At 41.4% G+C, this 21,777-nt stretch overlaps 4 protein-coding genes and 2 non-coding genes across 8 annotated transcripts; all 6 read right to left on the bottom strand.

Annotated features, from left to right (window-relative positions):
- Positions 1-34: 34 nt before the first annotated feature.
- LOC136941532 (L-lactate dehydrogenase B-A chain) lies at positions 35-2,106 on the bottom strand. Of its 2 annotated transcripts, XM_067234053.1 has the most exons (7): positions 1,970-2,106; positions 1,634-1,751; positions 1,341-1,514; positions 990-1,163; positions 707-824; positions 466-589; positions 35-341 (listed from the first exon to the last, which is right to left on the bottom strand). In XM_067234053.1, the coding sequence occupies exons 1-7, from the start codon at positions 2,096-2,098 to the stop codon at positions 174-176; spliced, it is 1,005 nt and encodes a 334-aa protein (XP_067090154.1). In that variant the 5' UTR covers positions 2,099-2,106; the 3' UTR covers positions 35-173. The 2 variants fall into 2 exon arrangements, with proteins under 2 accessions (XP_067090154.1, XP_067090155.1); XM_067234054.1 differs by lacking the exon at positions 1,341-1,514 and having other exon boundaries at positions 1,970-2,098.
- Positions 2,107-5,134: 3,028 nt separating this feature from the next.
- LOC136941949 (solute carrier family 25 member 3-like) lies at positions 5,135-9,401 on the bottom strand. 2 transcript variants are annotated; one of them, XM_067234632.1, is made up of 8 exons: positions 9,278-9,401; positions 8,752-8,910; positions 7,640-7,767; positions 7,323-7,502; positions 7,005-7,186; positions 6,379-6,551; positions 5,999-6,109; positions 5,135-5,622 (listed from the first exon to the last, which is right to left on the bottom strand). In XM_067234632.1, the coding sequence occupies exons 2-8, from the start codon at positions 8,894-8,896 to the stop codon at positions 5,462-5,464; spliced, it is 1,080 nt and encodes a 359-aa protein (XP_067090733.1). In that variant the 5' UTR covers positions 8,897-8,910; positions 9,278-9,401; the 3' UTR covers positions 5,135-5,461. The 2 variants fall into 2 exon arrangements, with proteins under 2 accessions (XP_067090733.1, XP_067090734.1); XM_067234633.1 differs by having other exon boundaries at positions 9,286-9,362.
- LOC136942633 (small nucleolar RNA SNORA53) lies at positions 5,737-5,952 on the bottom strand. Its single transcript, XR_010876628.1, has one exon. It is a non-coding gene; the product is annotated as a small nucleolar RNA SNORA53 (small nucleolar RNA).
- LOC136942632 (small nucleolar RNA SNORA53) lies at positions 6,691-6,916 on the bottom strand. The gene has a single exon (XR_010876627.1). It is a non-coding gene; the product is annotated as a small nucleolar RNA SNORA53 (small nucleolar RNA).
- Positions 9,402-9,660: 259 nt separating the features above from the next.
- Positions 9,661-13,564, bottom strand: tmpob (thymopoietin b). Its single transcript, XM_067235480.1, has 6 exons — positions 13,061-13,564; positions 12,715-12,832; positions 12,409-12,579; positions 12,190-12,299; positions 11,989-12,092; positions 9,661-11,559 (listed from the first exon to the last, which is right to left on the bottom strand). Exons 1-6 carry the CDS (start codon positions 13,286-13,288, stop codon positions 11,226-11,228), a joined length of 1,065 nt encoding a protein of 354 aa, XP_067091581.1. The 5' UTR covers positions 13,289-13,564; the 3' UTR covers positions 9,661-11,225.
- Positions 13,565-14,775: 1,211 nt separating this feature from the next.
- On the bottom strand, positions 14,776-19,832 carry LOC136942028 (zinc finger BED domain-containing protein 4-like). Its single transcript, XM_067234763.1, has 5 exons — positions 19,604-19,832; positions 19,282-19,399; positions 18,975-19,145; positions 18,500-18,540; positions 14,776-17,472 (listed from the first exon to the last, which is right to left on the bottom strand). The coding sequence occupies exons 1-5, from the start codon at positions 19,826-19,828 to the stop codon at positions 15,772-15,774; spliced, it is 2,256 nt and encodes a 751-aa protein (XP_067090864.1). The 5' UTR covers positions 19,829-19,832; the 3' UTR covers positions 14,776-15,771.
- Positions 19,833-21,777: the final 1,945 nt, after the last annotated feature.

Genomic DNA, 21,777 nt, shown 5'->3' on the forward strand with positions numbered 1-21,777 from the left:
CACTGTGCAGACTGACACTTAACGCTCATGGGACCAGACCTTTAGATGCCTGGGAATCTAAAGAGGATGGGGGGTACAACAGTAAGTGAAGTGCAGTTGGTGTTTTTGGACTGTTGAGTTATAGAGTAGGTGATAAGCAGCATGGATTGACTTCAGCGCCCCCTACTGTCTTCTTACACGTCTTTCAGGTCCTTCTGGATACCCCACAGTGTGTTGGCGCTTGACCTCAATTGAGCAATCTCCTTGTCTGTCAAGGTCATGTTGACCACGCTGGCCACACCTCCGTTGTTCAGTATGCAGGGCAGGCTCAAGTATACCTCATCACTGATTCCGAACATGCCCTGTCAATTAATAATATGGTAATTGTTAGTCTGGTTTGCACATACCCACATGCTATGTGGAGGTAAAGTTGAGGGTGGGTAGATTGTGCTGTCACAGTGTGTGGAGTGTGTGTGAAATCTTCACCTTGACCATCGTAGATACAGGATGGATCCTGTTCATGTTCTTGATGAGGCTCTCAGCCAGGTCAGCTACACTCAGTCCAATGGCCCAGTTAGTGTAGCCCTTCAGTTTGATCACCTCATAGGCACTGAAACACACATACACACAAGCAACCACATACTAATACCTTCGTAAGAGAAATAAACCAGGGCTATCTGATTAGATTTATGAGCAATTCATGCATCCACAGTTTTGGTGAAATTACCTGTCTACCACCTTCTTGTGAGTCTCCTTCCAGTTCTCACTGTCGTGGTCGGTACCAATGTCTGGGTTTAGTGTCTGCAGGTTCACTCCTGCTACGTTTGCTCCACTCCACACAGGCACTAGAAAAACACAACTAATGGTGAGATCACCTTTTCTGTTCCAAAAGCAAGAAATTAGCATCTCTCTCACGTTTCATTGCGCTTCAAAAGGGAAATCGGACTCAAGTCAACTAATGATTTCCATAACAAAGGTTTTTAGTCTTATCAGACACACACAACACTCACCACTGGTGTCTCCATGTTCTCCCAATATCCAGCCATTAAAGCTGCTGGAGTGGATGCCAAGTTTGTCAGCCATCAGGTAGCGGAAGCGGGCAGAGTCTAGGTTGGTGCCACTGCCGATGACACGGTGCTTTGGGAGGCCACTCAGCTTCCAGGTCACATACGTCAACACATCAACTGCAGCAAATGGAAAGTCTTGTTTGACCCACTGTTTGATGTAATTGGGATTTGTGTGTGCGGCAAACATGATGTTTTCTATGTATCTGGAGTAAGCTGATGTGCTACAGACACATCAAGGGTTTTGTAAAAGTGTTTTGTGTTTCTTTTATATGGATAGCATTTATGTGAGGTTACCTGGGTTGGACACCACAATGATGATACAGTTGGGGCTGTACCTCACTATCTGGGGAATGATGTGTTTGAAGATATTAACATTTCTTTGGACAAGGTTAAGCCTGCTCTCTCCCTCTTGCTGTCGGACACCTGCCGTCACCACCACAATCCGTGAGTTTGCTGTCACCGAGTAATCTGGCAGAGGGACATGAGAGGATCAGTCACCCATATTGAACACCACAGAGATACTTCCACCAAGGGGGATGGGTGGATCTTGAACCCCCATTTCTGGTGGCTTGGAGCTACATATTCACCTTTATCTGCAACAATCTTGGGTGTTTTTAGAAAGAGGCTCCCGTGCTGTAGGTCCATCATCTCCCCCTTCAGCTTGTCCTCCATCACATCAACCAGGGCCAGCTCATCAGCCAGCTCCTGGTGAGAGAGAGAGAGAGACATGTTGAATTTATGTTTATATCAATGAGAAATACAAGAAACAACATACCATAAGGCAAGGTAACAGAGTGTAGCAAATGAGTGTGCTGGTAGGATAAGTAGAATCGGCAGGCATGGTAAAAATACTATGGTACTACTATGGCAGGATAATCTGATAATCTGAACACCAAACCTAAAAGAATTCTGACAAGTCTTACCCTGAGGAGAATGCTAACGGCACAGGCCATGCCCACCTGGCCTACCCCCACCACTGTCACCTTGTTCCTAGGGGGCTCGGCCGGACCACTGAAAAGAGGGGTGATGAGCTTCTGCAGAATTGAGGCCATGTTTAATGCTGGAGAGAACACAAGACGGAGGGATCGAAAAGTATTCAGTTAATCATTAAAAAATGTCAGCTCTATATATGTCCACAGACTGGTAAAAACAAATATGATTTACGATTTTGCAAGGATGGATACAGTTACCGCTAACGCATACACATCTTGCAGTGTTTCAGACAACAGCACTGCAGGGGATTACAGATTAAGACTGACATTTGATTTACTAGAAGTCTAACTTTGTTGTGTGTCTTCTACCTGCAAGTCACCTTGACATTTAAAACAAACGCACACACACACACATCACTGTCCAAACCCCAACAGACAAAATTGACTGACTACAACAAATACTTGCTTTGCTGGATGATGCTCCGAGTTGCAAGGTATAAATACCACCATGTAATCAACATGGCAGGCTAGACATATGGAGAGTTTCCAAAACTCAGTACTCCCTGCACCCACTACACTTTCCAGAGTCCCTGTGGTTCAGAGGCAGTAAGCAGATGAAGCCAGCCAGGTGAACTGCAGTAGCAACAAGGAATGTTGCACGAGCACAGAGCGCTGCTCCTCTCCCTCCACCTCCTGCTTTTGGGACGCTCTAATCGGATGCCGGACATGACAGCAGACTGTTAAAAAGGAGTTACTGTAATCCTATAAACACAGCCTCCATCTGCTGCACCTCGACCTCACAGCTCCACAGTCCACCCAGCGTGTAAGCAGTGCTAAATGAAATCAACTGATTTGCTCCACCTTGCAAAAAGGGCAGACAACATTTGCTAATGTAACATCTAGGTCAGGTCTGTTAAAATCTGCTATTGGAGATCCACCCACCTGTAAGCTTTCACTTAACACCACCTGAAACTTACATGATCTTTTTTGTCAACCATCTAATTATTAGAATAGGGTGTGCTGGATTGGAACAAATCTCTAGTGTTCTCCAGAATCAGGAGTAGGAAGACTTGATCAAGATTGTTACACAAATCTTAAACCCATGTTGTTTTCATTCAATTCCACCCATGATGGGTCTTAATTTGTTGTGCCAACATATCAACTCGGTGATCAATGTATACAAAAAGTAAAGCTAAAGCCAAAAACACATTCAAATTCCAATAGTCCAATGGTTCTTATCAAGGTCATACCAAGATGGGATGGCATTGTTTTTGCTGTGCTTTTTTTAAAATAAATGAACGTGCACCTTATATGGTTTTATATAAAATGATGTACGATTGTCTGTTGTTTAAAACAAATATAGTTTCTTGACTCAAACCCCAAACCGGCGCACCAGTCTAATCTCTTGTGCATGGCAGCGCGCCAATTCGACGGTACAGAAGTTGACGAGGTTCATACCATTTCATTCCAAGCCATACCACCTTAAAAAGGTCAGGCATGCGATTGATGCCTTTTAAATTTAAAATATGGCCGATGATGAATCTTGTCAGGTTTCGGGGAGGATGCCTAAACCAAGACGCCCAACAAGCTACTAAACCAAAAGCCGCACGCAAAGCGATAGTGATCATCCATTGGTGTGAAATAGTACTTTTGGTTTGAAATAGTATTTAATAAGATATAGTGTATATTTTACATGTCTACAGTTCATTGTTTCTTACATGGATGTCCCAATAGAGATATTAGAGCTATAATCTAAATAGGCTATGATTTGTTATATATGATTTTTCCCATTAAAATTTGGTTATTCGCATATTCTATATGCAGCTGAACTAAAATAGTCTTCAGTACATACATGTTTTTGTCCCGATTGGAACTTGGTTCCGTTAAGTTGCAGGGCAGAGGGTAAAGCAGCTACCTCAGCGATCCTTGATAGTACGTGCGTCTGACAGCTTTAAATCCACAATTTAAAGCGGATGTTGTATCCAGGTAGGTAAGGTAGATGAGTCAATTTAGAGCTGCTATCGTGAAACCTTTGACAATTTTATTCTGATTTGGGATATGACATTGGAATTATATTGTGGTATGCTTAAGGGCACCTATGGTTTTCTTAGATTCAACATGATTTTAATGTCTACCTTAGTCTTCCTTCATTTCATATATTGACTATTTTGGGCTCATGTGTCATGATGCAATATTAAGCCTTCAAGAAACCCCCATATGAACTGACCACTACCATTCCTATCTCACACACAGACATGCAATTTGTCAAGGTCTCTGTGACACTGCTTGTAATACTGCTATTTTCAAAATCAAATTACTATTTTATTTTTTTACAGGCTTGGCTCCAGTATACAAGACTTGCCTTGACACAGTTGTGACCCATCGAAGCATGTACTATATCTCTGAAGGTGTGCTGTGGTATCTGGCACCAAGACGTTAGCAGCAGATCCTTTAATCCTTGTGTTATCTTCGGGTCATTCTGACCCATCAGTCATTGTGACCCACCGTCGTATTGCGACAAATTCACCTCATACAAAAACAAAGTGAAGCATTTTCTTTTAACTGTTGGGCTGTCTCAGACCCCCCACATTGCAATGGTTAAAATAAAATTATTTGTTTTTGTATTGGGTAAAATTGGGTAAACGCAACGATGGTTCGTTATGAATCTTTGGGTCATGTGACCCGAAGGCAGCACAAGGGTTAAGTCCTGTAAGTTGCGCGGTGGGGCCTCCATGGATCTGACTTGTTTGTCCAGCACATCCCACAAGATGCTCAATTGGAAGCAACACCTTGAACTCATCGTGTTCCTCAACCCAGTCCTGAACCATTTTTGCTTTGTGGAAGGGTGCATTATCCTGCTGATAGATGTCGGGAACACCCCAAAAGAGCTGCAGTTTCAGAGAGGCTCTGACCCAGTAGTCGAGCCATCACAATTTGTCTCGAGCCAGTCGCCCTTTTTCCTGCTTTTAACACATTAACTTTGAAGGCAAAATGTTCACTTTCATGCCTAATATATCCCACCCACTGCCAGGTCCCATGACAACGAGATAATCAGTGTTATTCACTTCACCTGTCAGTGGTCATAATGTTATGGCTGATTGGTGTATGCATGTGTGAAACGACTCAGCCGATATAACCCTCAAAACAAAAAAACAGTAAATGTTAAGTTTGTTTATTCTCAAAAGAACCATTGACAATCTACAGTCAGTCATGTTAAAACCTGATAGCATGTTTCCTCTGATGCCATTCCCGCCATTCCCCCCCCCCCCCAGGAGAGAAGTGAACCCTTCTCCCTAACGCCTCAGAAATTAAATCTCACCAGTTGCTCGAGGACAGGACAGGGGAAAACGGCCAGCAGGCCTGCAGTGACTGGTGCAGGAATGTGGCTTTGAGTGTGCTGTAACTGTGTGATTGTGTGCTGGGTGCAACGTACGGCCACTATCTTGTGCAAGGGGGTTGTGTGATATAAAAAAGGCAACATTCTCATTCAGCGAGCCCCAGTTTCTTCTTGAGTGACTCCGGCATCTCTGGTGGAGGAGGGCGGGGCAGGCGGAAGTACACTTTAACAGAGTCGTAGATGAACCACTGCAGGGCTGTAAGGGTACCGATCATGATGATACGGGCCACCAAACCCTTCCACACACCTGGGGGGTGACATGAAAGGCATTTATACTCTACACATTTGCAAGACACAGTCAAAAGATCACAGAACATCTGATAAGAGGCTTAGATGTGGTTGTTCTGAGGCCTGGGGAATGCATGTCCACTATCCAGCCTGCATGCAATGGGTGAAGTATGGTGAAGGAGTCCAATGAACGTTCAATGTAGTGTGTGGTCAGTGAAGCATGTAAACTGTTCTCATACACCAATGACTCAAGCACCTCCAACTGTACAGCCATCAAGCTACTGAGGGCATCTGGGCTTGAGCTGCAGCACAAGAGCGCCCCCCAGAGTTGGATCTACAGAAAGCTTTGACCGCTTCCCTGTATGACAGACTCAGGAGGAAAGACCATTACTCACCCTTTGGTCCGAGTTTCTTGAGCACCTGGATGGCTGTGCTGCCACTCTCCTTGTTCAGTACAGACACCACAGTGTCAGCGGGGTGAGACACGATGGCACAGAACACACCAGCTGCAGGACACGGGAGGGGCCAGAGGACAGAGATGAATCACACTACTCCTCAACAGAGGATGAATACATCCATACCATCTTCCTAACACATTGACCTATATTCCACAATTCAAAAAAACATTCATGTTTTCTTAAATAACATTGAATGTGCTGCGAGTAGTACTCAAAAATCTATCCTCACTTTAAGACTAAGTAAGTGACACATTCGTCGATGCTCCACTACCACTACCACTACTACCACCATGAATGCAATGGGTGCTCTGACTCACCGATGTAGCCAGCCACAAAAGTGACCACTAGCTGTTCCGACTTGGAGCACTCGCTACGGGGCTTGGGGACCACATACTTATACAGCATCTCCACTGTTCTCTCGAAGCAGGCAAACTTCATCATGGTGTAGGGGATCTGTCTCATCCAAAGGGGAACCACTCCCTTGTAAAAACTAAGAGACAGAAAAATGTATGAGACAAGTTTTTTGCTGGATTTAATGTTGTGATGCTCTCTCCCACCCCACCCCCTCCCCCCAAAGCTGTAAACCTAGGGGAAACACTGAATAATGTACAGTAGTTTCCTTATGTTTTTTTCTCCAGCCTGCCTGCACTGGTTAAAAGTCCAGTAAAGGGCCAGTGCAGTGTATGGGCTGAGAAGCCAGGTAGACTATTCTCACACGCCAATGACTCAAGCAACCCCAACTGTACAGCCATCAAGCTACTGAGGGCATCTGGGCTACAGCTGCAACACCAAGAAAAACAGAACAGCTACAGCAGCACAAGAGCACCCCCCAGAGGTGGATCTGGGGGGTACACCCAAGATCCCAAGATGTACACCCAAGCTTCGTATAGATGTGGAATCATACGAAAGCACAGCCAACACAGCGAGGTTACTGAGTACTCACGCCCAGAGTCCTTCCTCGGCATGCATCTTGGGTGCACACTCTCTCAGGGTGTTGGCGTAGCCGGGCTGGGTCTGGATGCGCACTTTGCACGCCTCCATGGGAGCCAGGGCTATGTCAGCAAAGAACTCAGCGCTGGCCGACGCTGCCAGATACAGAGACGTCCTCCACAAGTAGGTGTTTTCCTAGTCAGGGTGGTTGGGAGACGAAAAAAATATAAAGAATGTTTAAATATATTTTAGAATATGTAAAATAAATGATCAAAGTGGGATGTAGAGGTACGGCATATTCCATCCTGTTGTTGAGTTGGCTTGTACTGACCTCCCCGAGCATGTCGCTGTACACGGTCTTAAAGACTTCGTAGAAGCCAAACTTGCAGAGGCCTTGCATAGAGTAGCCGATGAACGTGGGAGCCCAGCCCTTAGCCAGGCCCCGGGTACCATCTTCCTTCAATGTGACTGAGAAACCATTGAAGATGCTCTTGTACTTGGCAGGGTCCACCTAAAAAGACAGACGAGTGTCAGTGTTTCCGTATATATAAAAACAAGACTGCGTCTGCTAAATGACTGAATGTAAATGTTACATATACAAGAGAGCAGTTCTTGGCCCAGCAGTTCAAACATAGCTTACATACAGACCTGGAGTCGGCACTTGACCAAGTCAAGGGGGACAATCGCTGTGTGGGTGAGGCCGCAGCTGAGGATGCCTCCAAAGCCGCACAGGGCGTAGTATTTCATAGAGCCAAAGTCACAGCTCACTTCAGAATCTGCAGCAGGGAACAACGGACCACAAACACACCATGCTGTGAAATCAGCCCATGCCATGCTGGAACTTGCTCCATTCCATCTTGACACAGATGCTTGCAAATCAAACAAATACTGTTTGCGACATCTAGATGAACATGCATTCTTATAGGGAACTTGAAACTATGCAGCTGGAATGATAATAAAAACAGGTTCAGGTGCATGCAATAAGGCTTACATAAGCTTAATAGTAACAACAGCAACAACAACAATTATAAAAACAACAACTGAAAACCTTTGCATTTGTTTTTTTGGGTGAAGCGTTTTTGCAAAACAATGCAGACTAGCAAGGCTAACTGAGCATAGAATTTAACTGGGCTTGTTAGTAGGTGAAAGGTCACACTGGAGAGAGTAGAATATTACATAGTTAACTTTGTCCGAAGGGGGAGGGGGAGTACTGTTAACATGACTTAATAGAATTGATTTAGTTCACAGCCAATGCAATGGGATGTCACAGCACAATTCCATAATTGTATGCCATGCAACCCTCTGGGCAACAGACCTGCAACCTGCACTTGACCAGGTCAAGAGGCACCTCAGCTGTGTGAGGTGTACCCATATAGAATCTCGCTGAAGCCTCAAAGGAAGAAATGCTTCTTGTGTGGTGGTGCATAATAATACACCAAAAATTGAGTTAATTACAGACTTATTCTGTAAAGGTACTGTACAAAAACTGCACACTTCAAAGTCACACTAGTATTAAACGCTTTTGACTTCCACATCACATGACTAGGTCATGTAACAATGTACTGTGTACACTTGCCACAACTTGGGGCCATAAAATCGCTACACTGAAAGGCTTTTCTACTGCCAAACATATGGATATGGGGATGCCTTTTTTATGAGATAGTGACATAACCAGGGATGATGTCTAGGTCCAACTGCATGGACTATTAAAAGCTACCAAGCAAGGTTGAGTTAATGTTTTGCACCAGGTACTTTCTTACCAGCGACAGCCGCAGCGGCCAGTCTGGGTTTGCCTTCCACATGAGAGGGAGCGACCTGCGTCGGTTCTTCAACTTTATGTAGTGTGAATAACGGGGAGGTAAAGGGATTTGCCCGTGCCAGATGTGTCAGCGTGTTCGGGTACATCGTTCCTTATGTCGCTGTGTGTGGGGAACAATGGAGAGTAAAATAATACAAATGTGCTAAAACATTTAAACAGTTAGACAGGTAAACAGTGTCTGTACAACAAGCCAGATACTAAGAATTTTATATCTGTGTCACTGTAATTATCGTAAAATAACACTGATTTCGACTTGCTCTGATTAAAAACAGGTAGATAAAAACAGCTAGCTACCACTGTAGCTCGCTACTGCTAGCAAACTAACTTTATTAGGTACTTATAATTTAGCTAGCTAAGACAGAGTTGGAAATATAAAAAACAGCTCTACTCTACTTCCACGTAATCCGCAGGGTAGCAAGATGCTAGATTGTTACACAACAGGCTGAGATGCAAATTATTTTGCTTACTTTCCTACTTTTAATGGCGATTCCGTCGTTTCCACTGGTGAATCGCACGAGACTCGAGTGGTTTCCTGTTCATGCGAGGCCAGACTTTGTGACTTTTTTTGCCTTCTATAGTCTGACGTTAAATCCTAAAATGGGCGGTGAAAATTACAATCTGTAATTTAAAATCAGTATCTTGAATTGATTTTTCATAGTAAAACTGAATTATATGCTACTAGTAATAGTTGAAATAGTTTAAAGTGACAAAACAAATCGGTATCTAAAAGATGGTTACAAGTACAAGATTACATGTAAAACGGTTTGCATAAGTATAAAACAAGATTTTAGTTACTCCTAGATCCTCGTTAATACACTTTAAATCTCATCAAGAAAACCCTAAGACACAATGAACTCTTATCACATTTATTTCATGACATACAGTCTACATTATAAATAAAACACATCCACCACAGTTCCTTTCATTTATCTATATACATGACAAAGTTGTCTGATTTGAAGTAATTTTTTTTCGAAAATTATGCTGGTAATACAGGTGATAAGAAGTTAATGACACATTTTAACATATTGCTTTTACATATTTATTTAGCAAAAAAATATGTTTTTTAATCACTTCAGATGAGATAAGAGTTCATAGAAAACAGTTACAGGTACATTTGAACAGTGCCAAAGTCAATTTTGCCATTGGTGTACTCAAATACACAAGTCTCCCTTCTAGTCTTTGTATTGTAAGTATAGAACCATATTTCACATTATTTAACTGGAGTATAGTCAATGCCATTTATTTCTCTAAAGTTTAGACTCTAAATGAAGTCTAAACATTAGTGTCGAAACTATTTTTTTTATTGGACACTGACCAGATTAACTAGAACTATTTGACCACAAATCAGTGCTGTCTGTTACACATTAATTCAGTATACATGGAACAATAGGAATAGGACTGTATGGGGGAACTAATTAAAACATCCAGTGCCAGTGATGGGACTGGATGATCTGACTGAAAACAAGTCAACTCAGTTACACAGGGATGAGTAAAATCAGGGGCAATGAGCCAGTTTGATGCCATGCCAAACCAACTAGACTGCAGTTAAAACTCTAAATTTAAGAGCATAACATCATAATCGCCATCAGTATTAACTGATGTACATAAGCAGTAACACCAATTGTGTTTTTAGCTTGAAAATAGACAGCATCCTGATTCAATTATAAGACCTGATTTGACACCATTAAATCAGAACACAGATCATATTAAATTTAGAGAAAAATAGACCCCAACACATGACCATTGATGCCTGATGAATGTTTAAGTTCTACATTGCAGAAATTGGTTATAAAGTAGTTTGTAAGAGAATTGTTGTGTTTTTATCCTTTTAATGTATTGATTGGTGTTTTTCTCCTACGCACCTGTTCAAAAGAAAAGTCAAGTGTGTATAGAAATTGTCCAATTAGACCTGAGCACTGTTAAAAGAAAATCTGAAATGATTCTACATCTAATCATACATAAACACACTGTGAAACCTTTGTTATTAGTAGCAAGAAACAAGTGCCAACAGTGTTGTCTACACACTTCACCGTCAGAAAAACGCCTGGCACATACCATTAGAAAACTAGTCCTTAACTATAACCATGCACGAAAACGGTCCTCTCCAATTCACATTGAGTTCTACATATACAATATACACACAAAGACAAACACTTCACATTCTCATGAGACTGTGTTTTTCAGGTGCTCCTGCTGTTGGGTCAAGCAACTTCCTTCTACCACACGCAAGTGAAGAAGGAACAAAAGGGGGAGAAAATCTACCCTTCTCAATCCCAGGTCTGTCCTCAAAAGGGTGAACCAGGTATAAAAAGCAGAGCTTAATCAGAGGATAGTATAAAAAGCAGAGCTTAATCAGAGTAAGGATAGCAAAGGTGTGGTGGTGGTACGGGGAGGGTGAGGTGGGATGACGCCTTACTTGCCGCCACTCTTTGCGGCACTCTCACTGCCGATGCCCAGGGGGGTGGCCACCCTGTCCAGCAGGCCTTTAAGGGAATTGATCTGCTCTGTGTCTAGGTTCTCGTAGGCGTAGTAAATAGACCCGGCCACCACAATGAGCATCATCAGCCTCAGCAGCACAGACACAAAGCCTCGTCGAGCGGGGGTATTCCCTGGGCCTGCAGCATTTGAGAGACCCTCTGATTGGCTCTTAGTGAGCACGTTGTGTAGCAGGGACTCATCCAGCCAGTAGTCACCAGGCTTCACTGGTCGACCCGCTGCGCCTCGAATTGGTCGTCGGCAGGTGGCACTGATGAAAGAAGCAAAGCAGATTATGTTCATGATCCTTACCTGTTTCACACCACTAATAAAAGATAAAACTGGTCTCATTGTATCATCTTCAGACTTCACCCACCCCTATAGGCAATTTGGGTCAAGAAGTTGATTGAACCAGTGTCAGACATGGTTAAGCTTCAAACATGCCTTACTTGTCTGCTAAGGAAGTATATCAACAGAAACAACACAGTCGTATATTGTGTTCTGGGTTTAGTATAAATGGGCCTCCTGACTTGATAAACCAACTTCAAATGTACAGGGTCAAACCCCTGTTTATAGTGTGATTGGGGTGTTCCTATCTATGTCAACCACTGGATGTTAACTTATTTTTAATTAGAATTGTATATTACAATTCAAAGAAAGCTCCTCTGTAGACAAAGTGTGTAGTCAAGGACTGACTTACCCGATTCCTGTGGGCGTACTGATCTCATTAGCAAGTATATCTTCAACCACATTCTCAGCACTTTTCTTGGGGGTCTGGTCACCAGCTGCTTGCTTCCCCTCCACCTGTAAACAACCCCCATTATAATTAAGGTACCTGAAAACAATTTTAAGGGGACCATTTGTCAGACACTTGGTCAATTAGTGCCGGAACGACCCTCACCTTATTGTGCCTTCTGCTACTGGTCCGCACAGTGACAGGGGTCTTGCCTCTGCTTCTTACAGGCTTCTCCACAATAGGAACAGGCTCTGTCTCAGGAACTGTTATCTCCTCTGAAAAATAAGATTAGGAATTAAGGCAAAATCCAGATCAAATTATACAGAACACGTTTATCAGGTACATGTAATTGTTGGTGTATGTCGATCAATGGTCTGAGCTTACCATCTTCCTTGTCACTGTAATGGTCTGAGTGTGTGTTGCCATTCTGAGGACTGTCAGCTTTGAATGCCTCTGTAAGTGCACTAGCAGTCTCAGGTAGGCTGGGTGTCATCTCAAGTGCAGACTGGTCCAGCAGCTTTGTTAGTTTTTTCTCATAAACTTTCCGGGTGGAGGCTGAGGGGGGAAAAGGGAGTTTAAGAGGGTACATATTTCCTTGGAAAAAATGAAAGCATAATGCAATTGGATGACAATACTATTCTCTCACACAGATGACCTAATACGACTGGAATATTTTCCCTCTTGACTCACCTACAATGGGTCCAGCATCTATCCCATGCTTCATCAGCTGGTCTTTCAAGCCTTCATCCGTCAGATCTGTGACATCTACCTCTTCAGAGGCAGGCTTGTCAGTCTTTCTTGTTGCTTTCTGTAAATGCATTATTGGGGTGAATGTGATTATTTATCTACAGCAAAAGCGTATTTGTTTATTGCTGAAACTGAACCTTGAACCAAGCATTTGATTTAAATGGAAAGGCCGGTTGACATTGTTAATTTAACGTACAATTATTATTATTTCATGGACAACTACAATTTTATGAACCATGTCTTCTACTTTAAACTACTTAAAATGCATTTCGGGGTAAAACGAACTCACCCTCCCTGATCGACTTTTGTTGGAGACTGGAGCAGGCAGTTCTTCGTCACTAGAAAATGTGTCTGCCGGTGAACTCTTTTTGTTCAATACGGTCAACGTTTTCCGATACAACTGGACATATACTTCTTTTTTATGTTCTCCACTGGGAAGGGACACATTGTTGGCCGTAAGCTCACTTTTGAGCTTATCCTTTGTTAGAACTGACGGATCTTCAAGGAATTCTGCCATACCGAAAACGTGTTAATGAAATGTTGTTGCCAAACAGAGAACGCGCCAGGCGCCGATTTAGCGAGCCAGCTAGTGCTATTTAGTTAGCCAACTATATTTAATATTATGCTATCCAACGGATACTTAGCTCAATAGTCAACCTAACGTTACGACTGTTTAACTTAAATAAATAAGCACAATAATGTTTTGTTTCATTTAAACAATTGTATTGGTATTTGAAAGTAATTAAGTAATTTTCAAGCTAGTTATCTAGCATCCGTACCCAGTGGTCCGCGGTCGGAACATGCAACTCTACAATAAGGAAGCGCCGTATTGGATGCAGTCTGCCAAGAAACTCGGGGCTGATTGGTTTGTTCTGAAAGGAACGTTAGAGCCCGCCACAAAGAACCCCCCGGTCGATATTTCTGGCAAAACCAGATTAGGCCACTTAAAATAAAACGGTGTTTTACTTCATATTGGAAACGACAGACAATAACGTGAATAAACAACTCACTTAAAGTATTAGATATTTCAATCAATATTCCGCAAAAATGTTTTCAGGAAGCCCCGTCATTTTGGTAGCCAACCTTGTCAAATCTGGCTTCATTAAGGAACCATAATATTCTATACGTGAATGTTGTTTTTATTGACAAGTATTTCATTTCACCAGTTATAACTATGCTGAATTTGTATCAGAAGATGGCAGTGTTAATCTACCGTAGCTGCTGTGGAAGTGTGGAGTTGGTGATCCTAATTGCAAAATCTACATCCTAAATCCTATTACATTTTAATAATTACTCTATTAAACATGCAAATATGCACTTTATTTAAAAAAAACAAACAACTAAAATCCCCATCATGGATCATGTTATTCTATATGGTTGAGTAACATTGTCTCAACATGTTTGTTTCAATTCAACATTGTTGAATGAACTATAACAAGGGTCAGCTTACATATAACATACTGTGTGTTGGACTCATCATAAATCCCCTCCATGTGTAAACAACCCAGTTTATAATTAAGGTATTTTACCTGAAAACACTTTCGAGGGGGCCATTTGTCAGAATCTTGATCAAGTAGTGTCGGAAATACCCTAACCTTATTGTGTCATCCGCTACTGGTCCGAACAGAGACAGGGGTCTTGCCTCTGCTTCTTACAGGCTTCTCCACAATAGGAACAGGCTCTGTCTCAGGGACTGCTATCTCCTCTGACAAATAGGTATTCAAATGAATAATTAAGGCAAAATCCAGATACAATTATACACAGTTTTGGGAAGGATACTTTCAAAACTTTTATAAGTGTAGGAATGCGGCCATCAAATCCTGCTTACTAAACAGGCCTATTCTGGTGTGTTCTTCTGTTCCAACTGGCTGAACGTGTTAGGCCCAAGTCTCCGTGAAAGTGCAATATCTTGTGATTTGCTGTAGAGGAACAAAGACTATTAGGGTATGTTTATGCAAAAGATGGTTGGTTAAAAAAACTGAAGAATTTACCAATTTTCCCTTTTGAGTTTCTTTATTTACTCAGCTGTTAAAAGTGGGAAAATAGACAAACATAAAATATTCTGTTTCTGTACAGAATTACAGAATTTGCCATTACATTAATATTTTTTTTTCACTGAGCGACTCAGTGCATAGGTGTTGGAACTTGTCAACTTAAAATAAAAAGTACCAGAAGGAAACCTGCATTTTCCCTTACCCTTTTCCTGATTTTACAGGATGAAAACATAAAAGGATGACATGAAACATTCCATAAAAGAATTCAAGATTGTTACAGCTGACTATAATCACATTTACATTTATTCATTTAGCAGACGCTTTTATCCAAAGCGACTTCCAAGAGAGAGCTTTGCAAAAAGTGCATGGGTCAATGATCATAAACAATGAGATAGCCCCAAAAACATTGCGGGTAGCCAAAACATGAAGCACACATTGTGAAAAGCAAAGTGCTAATAGGAAGAAAGATAAAAGCATGTAGTTAAACAAATTACAAGTTAAACAACATGAACCTCAAAAGTGCAAGAGTGCACCTATAGGAAAGCAAGCAACAATAATATAATTTACAGCAAGTACAAGCAGTACAAGCGTACAAGTAGTTAAATCAGTTAAAAGGAATTCATGTTCTTTCATTAAGAATGACACACTAATAACGGTCCATCAAAATAAAACAGAAACTCAAATTGAATGTGATGATGGCAAAATATATATATATTTTAAACTACGCCACCAAATATCATTTCACCCACATGAAAAAAAAATTATATTGAAAAAACAACATTACTTCTTGGTAATGTAACAACAAAGGCTAGCAGCAAAAACCTATCCAAAATGTCAAAGTTGAACATAACATGCAAAACTTTTTTGCAAACATTTGCAGTAAGAATGTAAGGGGTTGATTTTATATGAATGTAAGGTGAGAAAAAGACAACAATTGGTTGAATGCCTGTGAACTTAAAGACCAATATGTTTTGAGCCACCTACCTACATATTTGACCCACCTAGTCTACATGTCAACACTCCAGTAAAGTCTGTTGTATCGCAGCAGGAGAGCCTGCTTAAAGTGCTTATCTGTCATTTTGTTACAATGTGGAGTGAAAATAAGTCCTCCCTGGCTAAAAAGCCGCTCGACAGAAGCACTCGATGGCAGAGTAGTATTGTACTTTAAGAAGAGGGCTCTGATCATTGGATACCTCTTCAATGAAGCCAATGACTTGTCTGGATCCTGGAGATACCTCTGCACCTCTTCCTCCACTGATGAACTTGTCATCTGTGCTGTCTCAAAAGTGAAGAAGTTGTCATCATCTTCTGGATTACCTCCAACTGCGGCATTTCCAGTGGTGCCGGAATCCTCAGAAGGCTCTATACGTAGAAGACGAATCTCTTGGACCATTGCTGTTTTCATGGCTCCCCTCTCTTCATCAGCAAGCCACCACAGTCGAAACCTTGGGATGGTGGAAGCCGCCATCCTTGCCTCATGGGAGGCCAACACTTGCCCAAATCGAGTGTCAACGGCTTTAATAACAGCTAAGAGGATGTGGGTTGAGAACTGCACTTGGGTCAACTTTTCAGCTAACTTGGCTTTTAGGCTGAGAATGGTGGGAACTATGTATCCAAAGTAACAGTTCTTTTCTCCCTGGAGTAGCTTGATTGAGTAGGCAAGAGGTTTCAGAATGGCTGTGTACTCTTTTAGAAACATTGTCTCTTGAGTATGCAGTTTGGCCACTTTAAGCTGGTCACAGATTCCCTTAAGCTGACTCTCAGTGAGACTCATTAACTTCTCGATTGCATGATACTCTGAGCTCCACCTAGTCACTGAAGGTACCAAACATCTCATTTGGGCAATTTCCTCAATTGCATCAACAGAACCCGATGAGCGATGAGCCTTATTCCAGATTGCAGCACATTTTGACATTGCACTTCTGTATAATTTTCGAGAAACACCCTGTGAGGCAACTTTGTCAAGATCAGTCGTGGCAACAAGATTCAAAGTATGCGCGGCACATCGATGGTGAGGTGGCAAAAAAAAGTTAAGCTCCTCTTCCTCCTCCTGAAGAACTGCAGAGACATCAGCAAACTGCACATCATCTGTGCTATCCATCTCATCATCCATTTCACACCCTCCATATTCATTGAATACCTTAACGAAATTGCTACCATTGTCAGTGACTGTGGCACTGACTTTGCCTTGGATCTGGAATTCTGCATGAATCTGACTAATTTTCGCAGCAATGACATCATGGGTGTGGCGGCCCCATATCCTTTCACATGCCAAGGCAGCAGACTTTCGATCTAATGTCTCTGGCTCGATCCAGTGACACGTGATTCCCATGAAACTCCCATGATGAGACGTCCATATGTCTGCTGTTGTGCACACGGTTTGAACATCCTGAAGAGTTTCAGTAAGTGCCTCCTTCATATTTTGATATCCCCTTTCAATGCGCAGCATCAATGTTTTTCTGCACATGGGTGTCCTACCCCCACTAATTCCTTCAATCATCTCACGGAATGGGGCACTCTCCACTAATGAAAAGGGCTGCACATCTGCAATTATGAACTTAAGAACCAAGGAGTTTACTTTCATTTTGGTGATTGCTGAGGTGCTGAGTGTTGCTTGTTTGAGAGGAGGTGTGGTGGGCATGGCACTTTGTTCACCACCATCATCTGATGCCATTTCTGCTCTTTGCAAGACACTGGAATGCTTCCTCTAAAATAAAGAAAGACAGAAAGAGCACAAATTGAACACTGAAATTGTTTTATGATGGGAAGAATAAAGAGGACTATTGTAAATACAACGTCCTAGAGGTGCTGATGGTGACATTACACTTCACAGTAATCACTACACATCCTCATAATAATCATCTGTTTAAATGTAATGTGTAAAGTCTACTACCACCTAGGCCAGGGGTGTCAAACTCATTTTAGGTAAGGGGCCACATACTGCCCACTTTGATCTCAAGTAACGACAATACAGGTCTTTCTACATTAAACTAGAAACATAAAGACCAAAAACTCAGACATCAGCCCACTGTTTATCTGCCTGGGCTCTCCTCTGCTGATTCCCTTGCGTCGCAAAGCAAGCAGCGAGCGCTGCTGCCTGTGGCAATAAGCGCTTCTGCCTCCGGAGCAGACATCGCATTTACGCTGTTTTTTAAGCAATTACTGGATCGATTAAAAAAAATTACTTAACGTTTCAACTCATAAACTTGGATATTCTTAATAGACATTTGGATTCGGAATAGCAGTTACCTTTATAGAAATGTGATTTATGTCTTTCTGTAATTTTCAAACTTAGCAAAGACATCCAAGCTGGACTCCCTGGCGGGCCGAATGTTTGACACCCCTGACTAGGCTATTCAACATACCATGTTATCACATCATGGCCTACATATTTCATACACTGGAGGACTTGGAATGTAAGGAAACATAAGACAGTAGCCTAACTGAAGACAGTAGGCTAAATGTAACTAACTGCACTCACTGCACATTGAACTGCATACTACAAAAATCTAACCGCCAACCACAAGCTAATTTTAGCTAACATTGGCTAGCATGTCAAACAGGGCTTGTCAACTGCTCTGGGGCTAGTAGTAAATCAGCACATCCAGGATAATGTAAAGTCACACGTCAACTAACCAGGTACGCCAGGCTACCTGATACAACTATAAAATAGCAAGGTAACCAGTAAAACTACAGCAGACGACTACCCCTGGCTAATAAAATAAAAAACTTACTTTAAGATGCTTCTGCAGGTTGGAGGTGGAGTCTTTGGACGCTGAAAGGAGATTTGCACAATTATATTTCGTTCTCCCTTCTCTTTCTTTAAAGTGAAATGCTTTTTGAATTTCCAAGATAGAAACGCATTCCTGCCATGGCTCTGTTTGTGACTGATCACGAAAATAGCTAATTTTTTCGTTTTCATATTGGGGCTTCTGGGAAATGTATGGAGTTGCCTTCATTTATTTAGAGAGTGAATAAACTTGTGAAACATAAGTATCGTCATGTAATCCATTGATTTCAACAATGTAACTGTATTCTAAATACCAACTATTTAAATTGTAACTGTAACGGAATACAGTTACTCATAATTTGTATTCTGAATACGTAAAGCCAGTACATGTATTCCGTTACTCCACAACACTGTATACAGAACACGTTTATCGGGTACATCTAATTGTTGGTGTATGTCGATCTATGGTCTGAGCTTACCATCTTCCTTGTCACTGTAATGGTCTGATTGTGTGTTGCCATTCTGAGGACTGTCAGCTTTGGATGCCTCTGTAAGTGCACTAGCAATCTCAGGTAGGCTGGGTGTCATCTCAACTGCAGACTGGTCCAGCAGCTTTGTTAGTTTTTTCTCATAAACTTTCCGGGTGGAGGCTGAGGGGAGAAGAAGGAGTTTAAGAGGGTAAAGATTTCCTTGGAAAAAAATGAAATCATAATGCTATTGGATGACAATACTATTCTCTCACACAGATGACCTAATACGACTGGAATATTTTCGCTCTTGACTCACCTACAATGGGTCCAGCATCTATCCCATGCTTCATCAGCTGGTCTTTCAAGCCTTCATCCGTCAGATCTGTGACATCTACCTCTTCAGAGGCAGGCTTGTCAGTCTTTCTTGTTGCTTTCTGTAAATGCATTATGGGGGTGAATGTGATCATTTATCTACAGCAAAAGTGTATTTGTATACAGATGTTATACTAGCTACTGAATGCCAAAGTGAACCTTGAACCAAACATTTGCTTTAAATGGAAAGGCCGGTTGACATTTTTATAAACAATGTCTTCTAATTTAAAACTACTTAAATGCATTTCGGGGTAAAACGAACTCACCCTCCCTGGTCGACTTTTGTTGGAGACCACCGGCAGTTCTTCGTCACTAGAAAATGTGTCTGGTGGTGAACTCTTTTTGTTCAATACGGTCAACGTTTTCAGATACAACTGGACATAGACGTCTTTTCTATGGTCTTCACTAGGAAGGGACACATTGTTGGCCATAAGCTCACTTTTCAGCTTATCCTTGGTTAGAACTGACGGATCTTCAAGGAATTCTGCCATACCGAAAACGTGTTAATGAAAGGTTTTTGCCAAACAGACTTACGGAAAAGTAGATTTAGGGAGCCAGCTAGTGCTATTTAGTTAGCCAACTATATTTAATATTATGCTATCCACCGGATACTTAAATCAACAGTCAACCTAAAGTTACGACTGTTTAACTGAAATAAATAAGCACAATCATGGTTTGTTTCATTTAAACAATTGTAGTGGCATTTGAAAGTAATTAAGTAATTTTTAAGCTAGTTATCTAGCATCCGTACCCAGTGGTCTGCGGACGAAACAGACAACTCTACAATAAGGAAGCGCCGTATTGGACGCAGTCTGCCAAGAAACTCGGGGCTGATTGGTTTGTTCTGAATGGAACGTTAGGGCCCGCCTCAAACTTTGAGACTCAAAGAACCCTCGGTCGATATTTCTGGCAAAACCAGATCTACTTAAAATAAAACCGTGTTTTATTTCATATTGGAAAAGACAGACAATAACGTGAATAAACAACTCACTTAGTATTAGATATTTCATTCAATATTCTGCAAATCAAATCTGGCTTCATTAAGCAACCAGCAAATCATATTCTAGGCCTATCATATGTGAATGTTGTTTTTATTGACATTTTAAAGTATTTCATGTCACCAGTTATAACTATGCTGAACTCGTATCAGAAGATGGCAGTGTTAATCTACCATAGCTGCTGTGGAAGTGTGGAGTTGGTGGTCCTAATTGCAAAATCTACATCCTAAATCCTATTACATTTTCATAATGACTCTATTAAACATGCAAATATGAACTTTATTTTACAAAAAAGCAACTAAAATCCCCATCATGGATCATGTTATTCTATATGGTTGAGTAACATTGTCTCAACATGTTTGTTTCAGTGTTTCAATTCAACATTGTTGAATGAACTATAACAAGGGTCAGCTTACATATAACATACTGTGTGTTGGACTCATCATAAATATGTATTGAAATCTATTTAAAACTATTATGTAAGTGTCTATGACATACTCAGCAAGGATAGATACATTTATTGAGAAAATGTAACATCCTGAGATGGCAGTATACCCTCTTCTAAACATTTAAGACATGGAAGTCTTTCATCTGATACATGAAAGAATACATGCACAAATATATTACATGGCTTGGAATGTATGTGATGTCACAGCATATGTTTAAGCTTAACTTTTCCTTGAGAAATGGCACAGTTGAATAGATGTCCCCGTGATTCTTGCTCGGATCTTTGGGCAAGCTAGGCAAGTATTATGCGGCGAGTGCCCTAAATTGCCATGGTGGTTGTGGTTTGAGGTGGCACAGCCCCTCTACCTGTCCCCAGACCTCTTTGAGGCTTTCTGAGATGCTGCTGTATAAACCAAGCAATGGATACCACCACCTCAGCCTCAAACCGCACTAAACATAGTACTTGAAGTACAGTTCATGTTTTCCATGGTGGGCCAATGAGGTGTAAGCGTAAAACTGTTGAGCCCTTGAGAAACACCTCTTAAGGTTTCTTTGTATGTAATTTACACAGAAAATACACCATCAGCCAAGAATCATAAAAAGTGCCTCTTTAAGAATAACAGTCATGCCCTCTGAAAAATGATCAAAGTGGACTTTGTAATTATTTGAGAATGAAATTTAAGAATCACGCTGACACACGATGCAAAGCCAACTGTATATGCATGAACGTTTATTGTTATATCGGGCTCTTCAATGTTAACTTAACCTATTATAGTCTATATACAAACTGTATAATATAAATAATATCTACCAGCATCTCTTAAGATTTTAATCTTAACTGGCAGAGAGTACCATGTTACAGTGGACTTCCAGTGATGTTTTTGTCATTATTTCTGGAAGATCAATTCATCATTGTGATTTAATGGGCCTCTTTTTGAATATTCATGTCACTGTGGGTGTTTCAACACTGTACTAAACTGGTGGGATATTTTACC

This window comes from Osmerus mordax, chromosome 4 (assembly GCF_038355195.1).
Source record: "Osmerus mordax isolate fOsmMor3 chromosome 4, fOsmMor3.pri, whole genome shotgun sequence".
In the NCBI taxonomy this organism is placed as follows: domain Eukaryota; kingdom Metazoa; phylum Chordata; class Actinopteri; order Osmeriformes; family Osmeridae; genus Osmerus; species Osmerus mordax.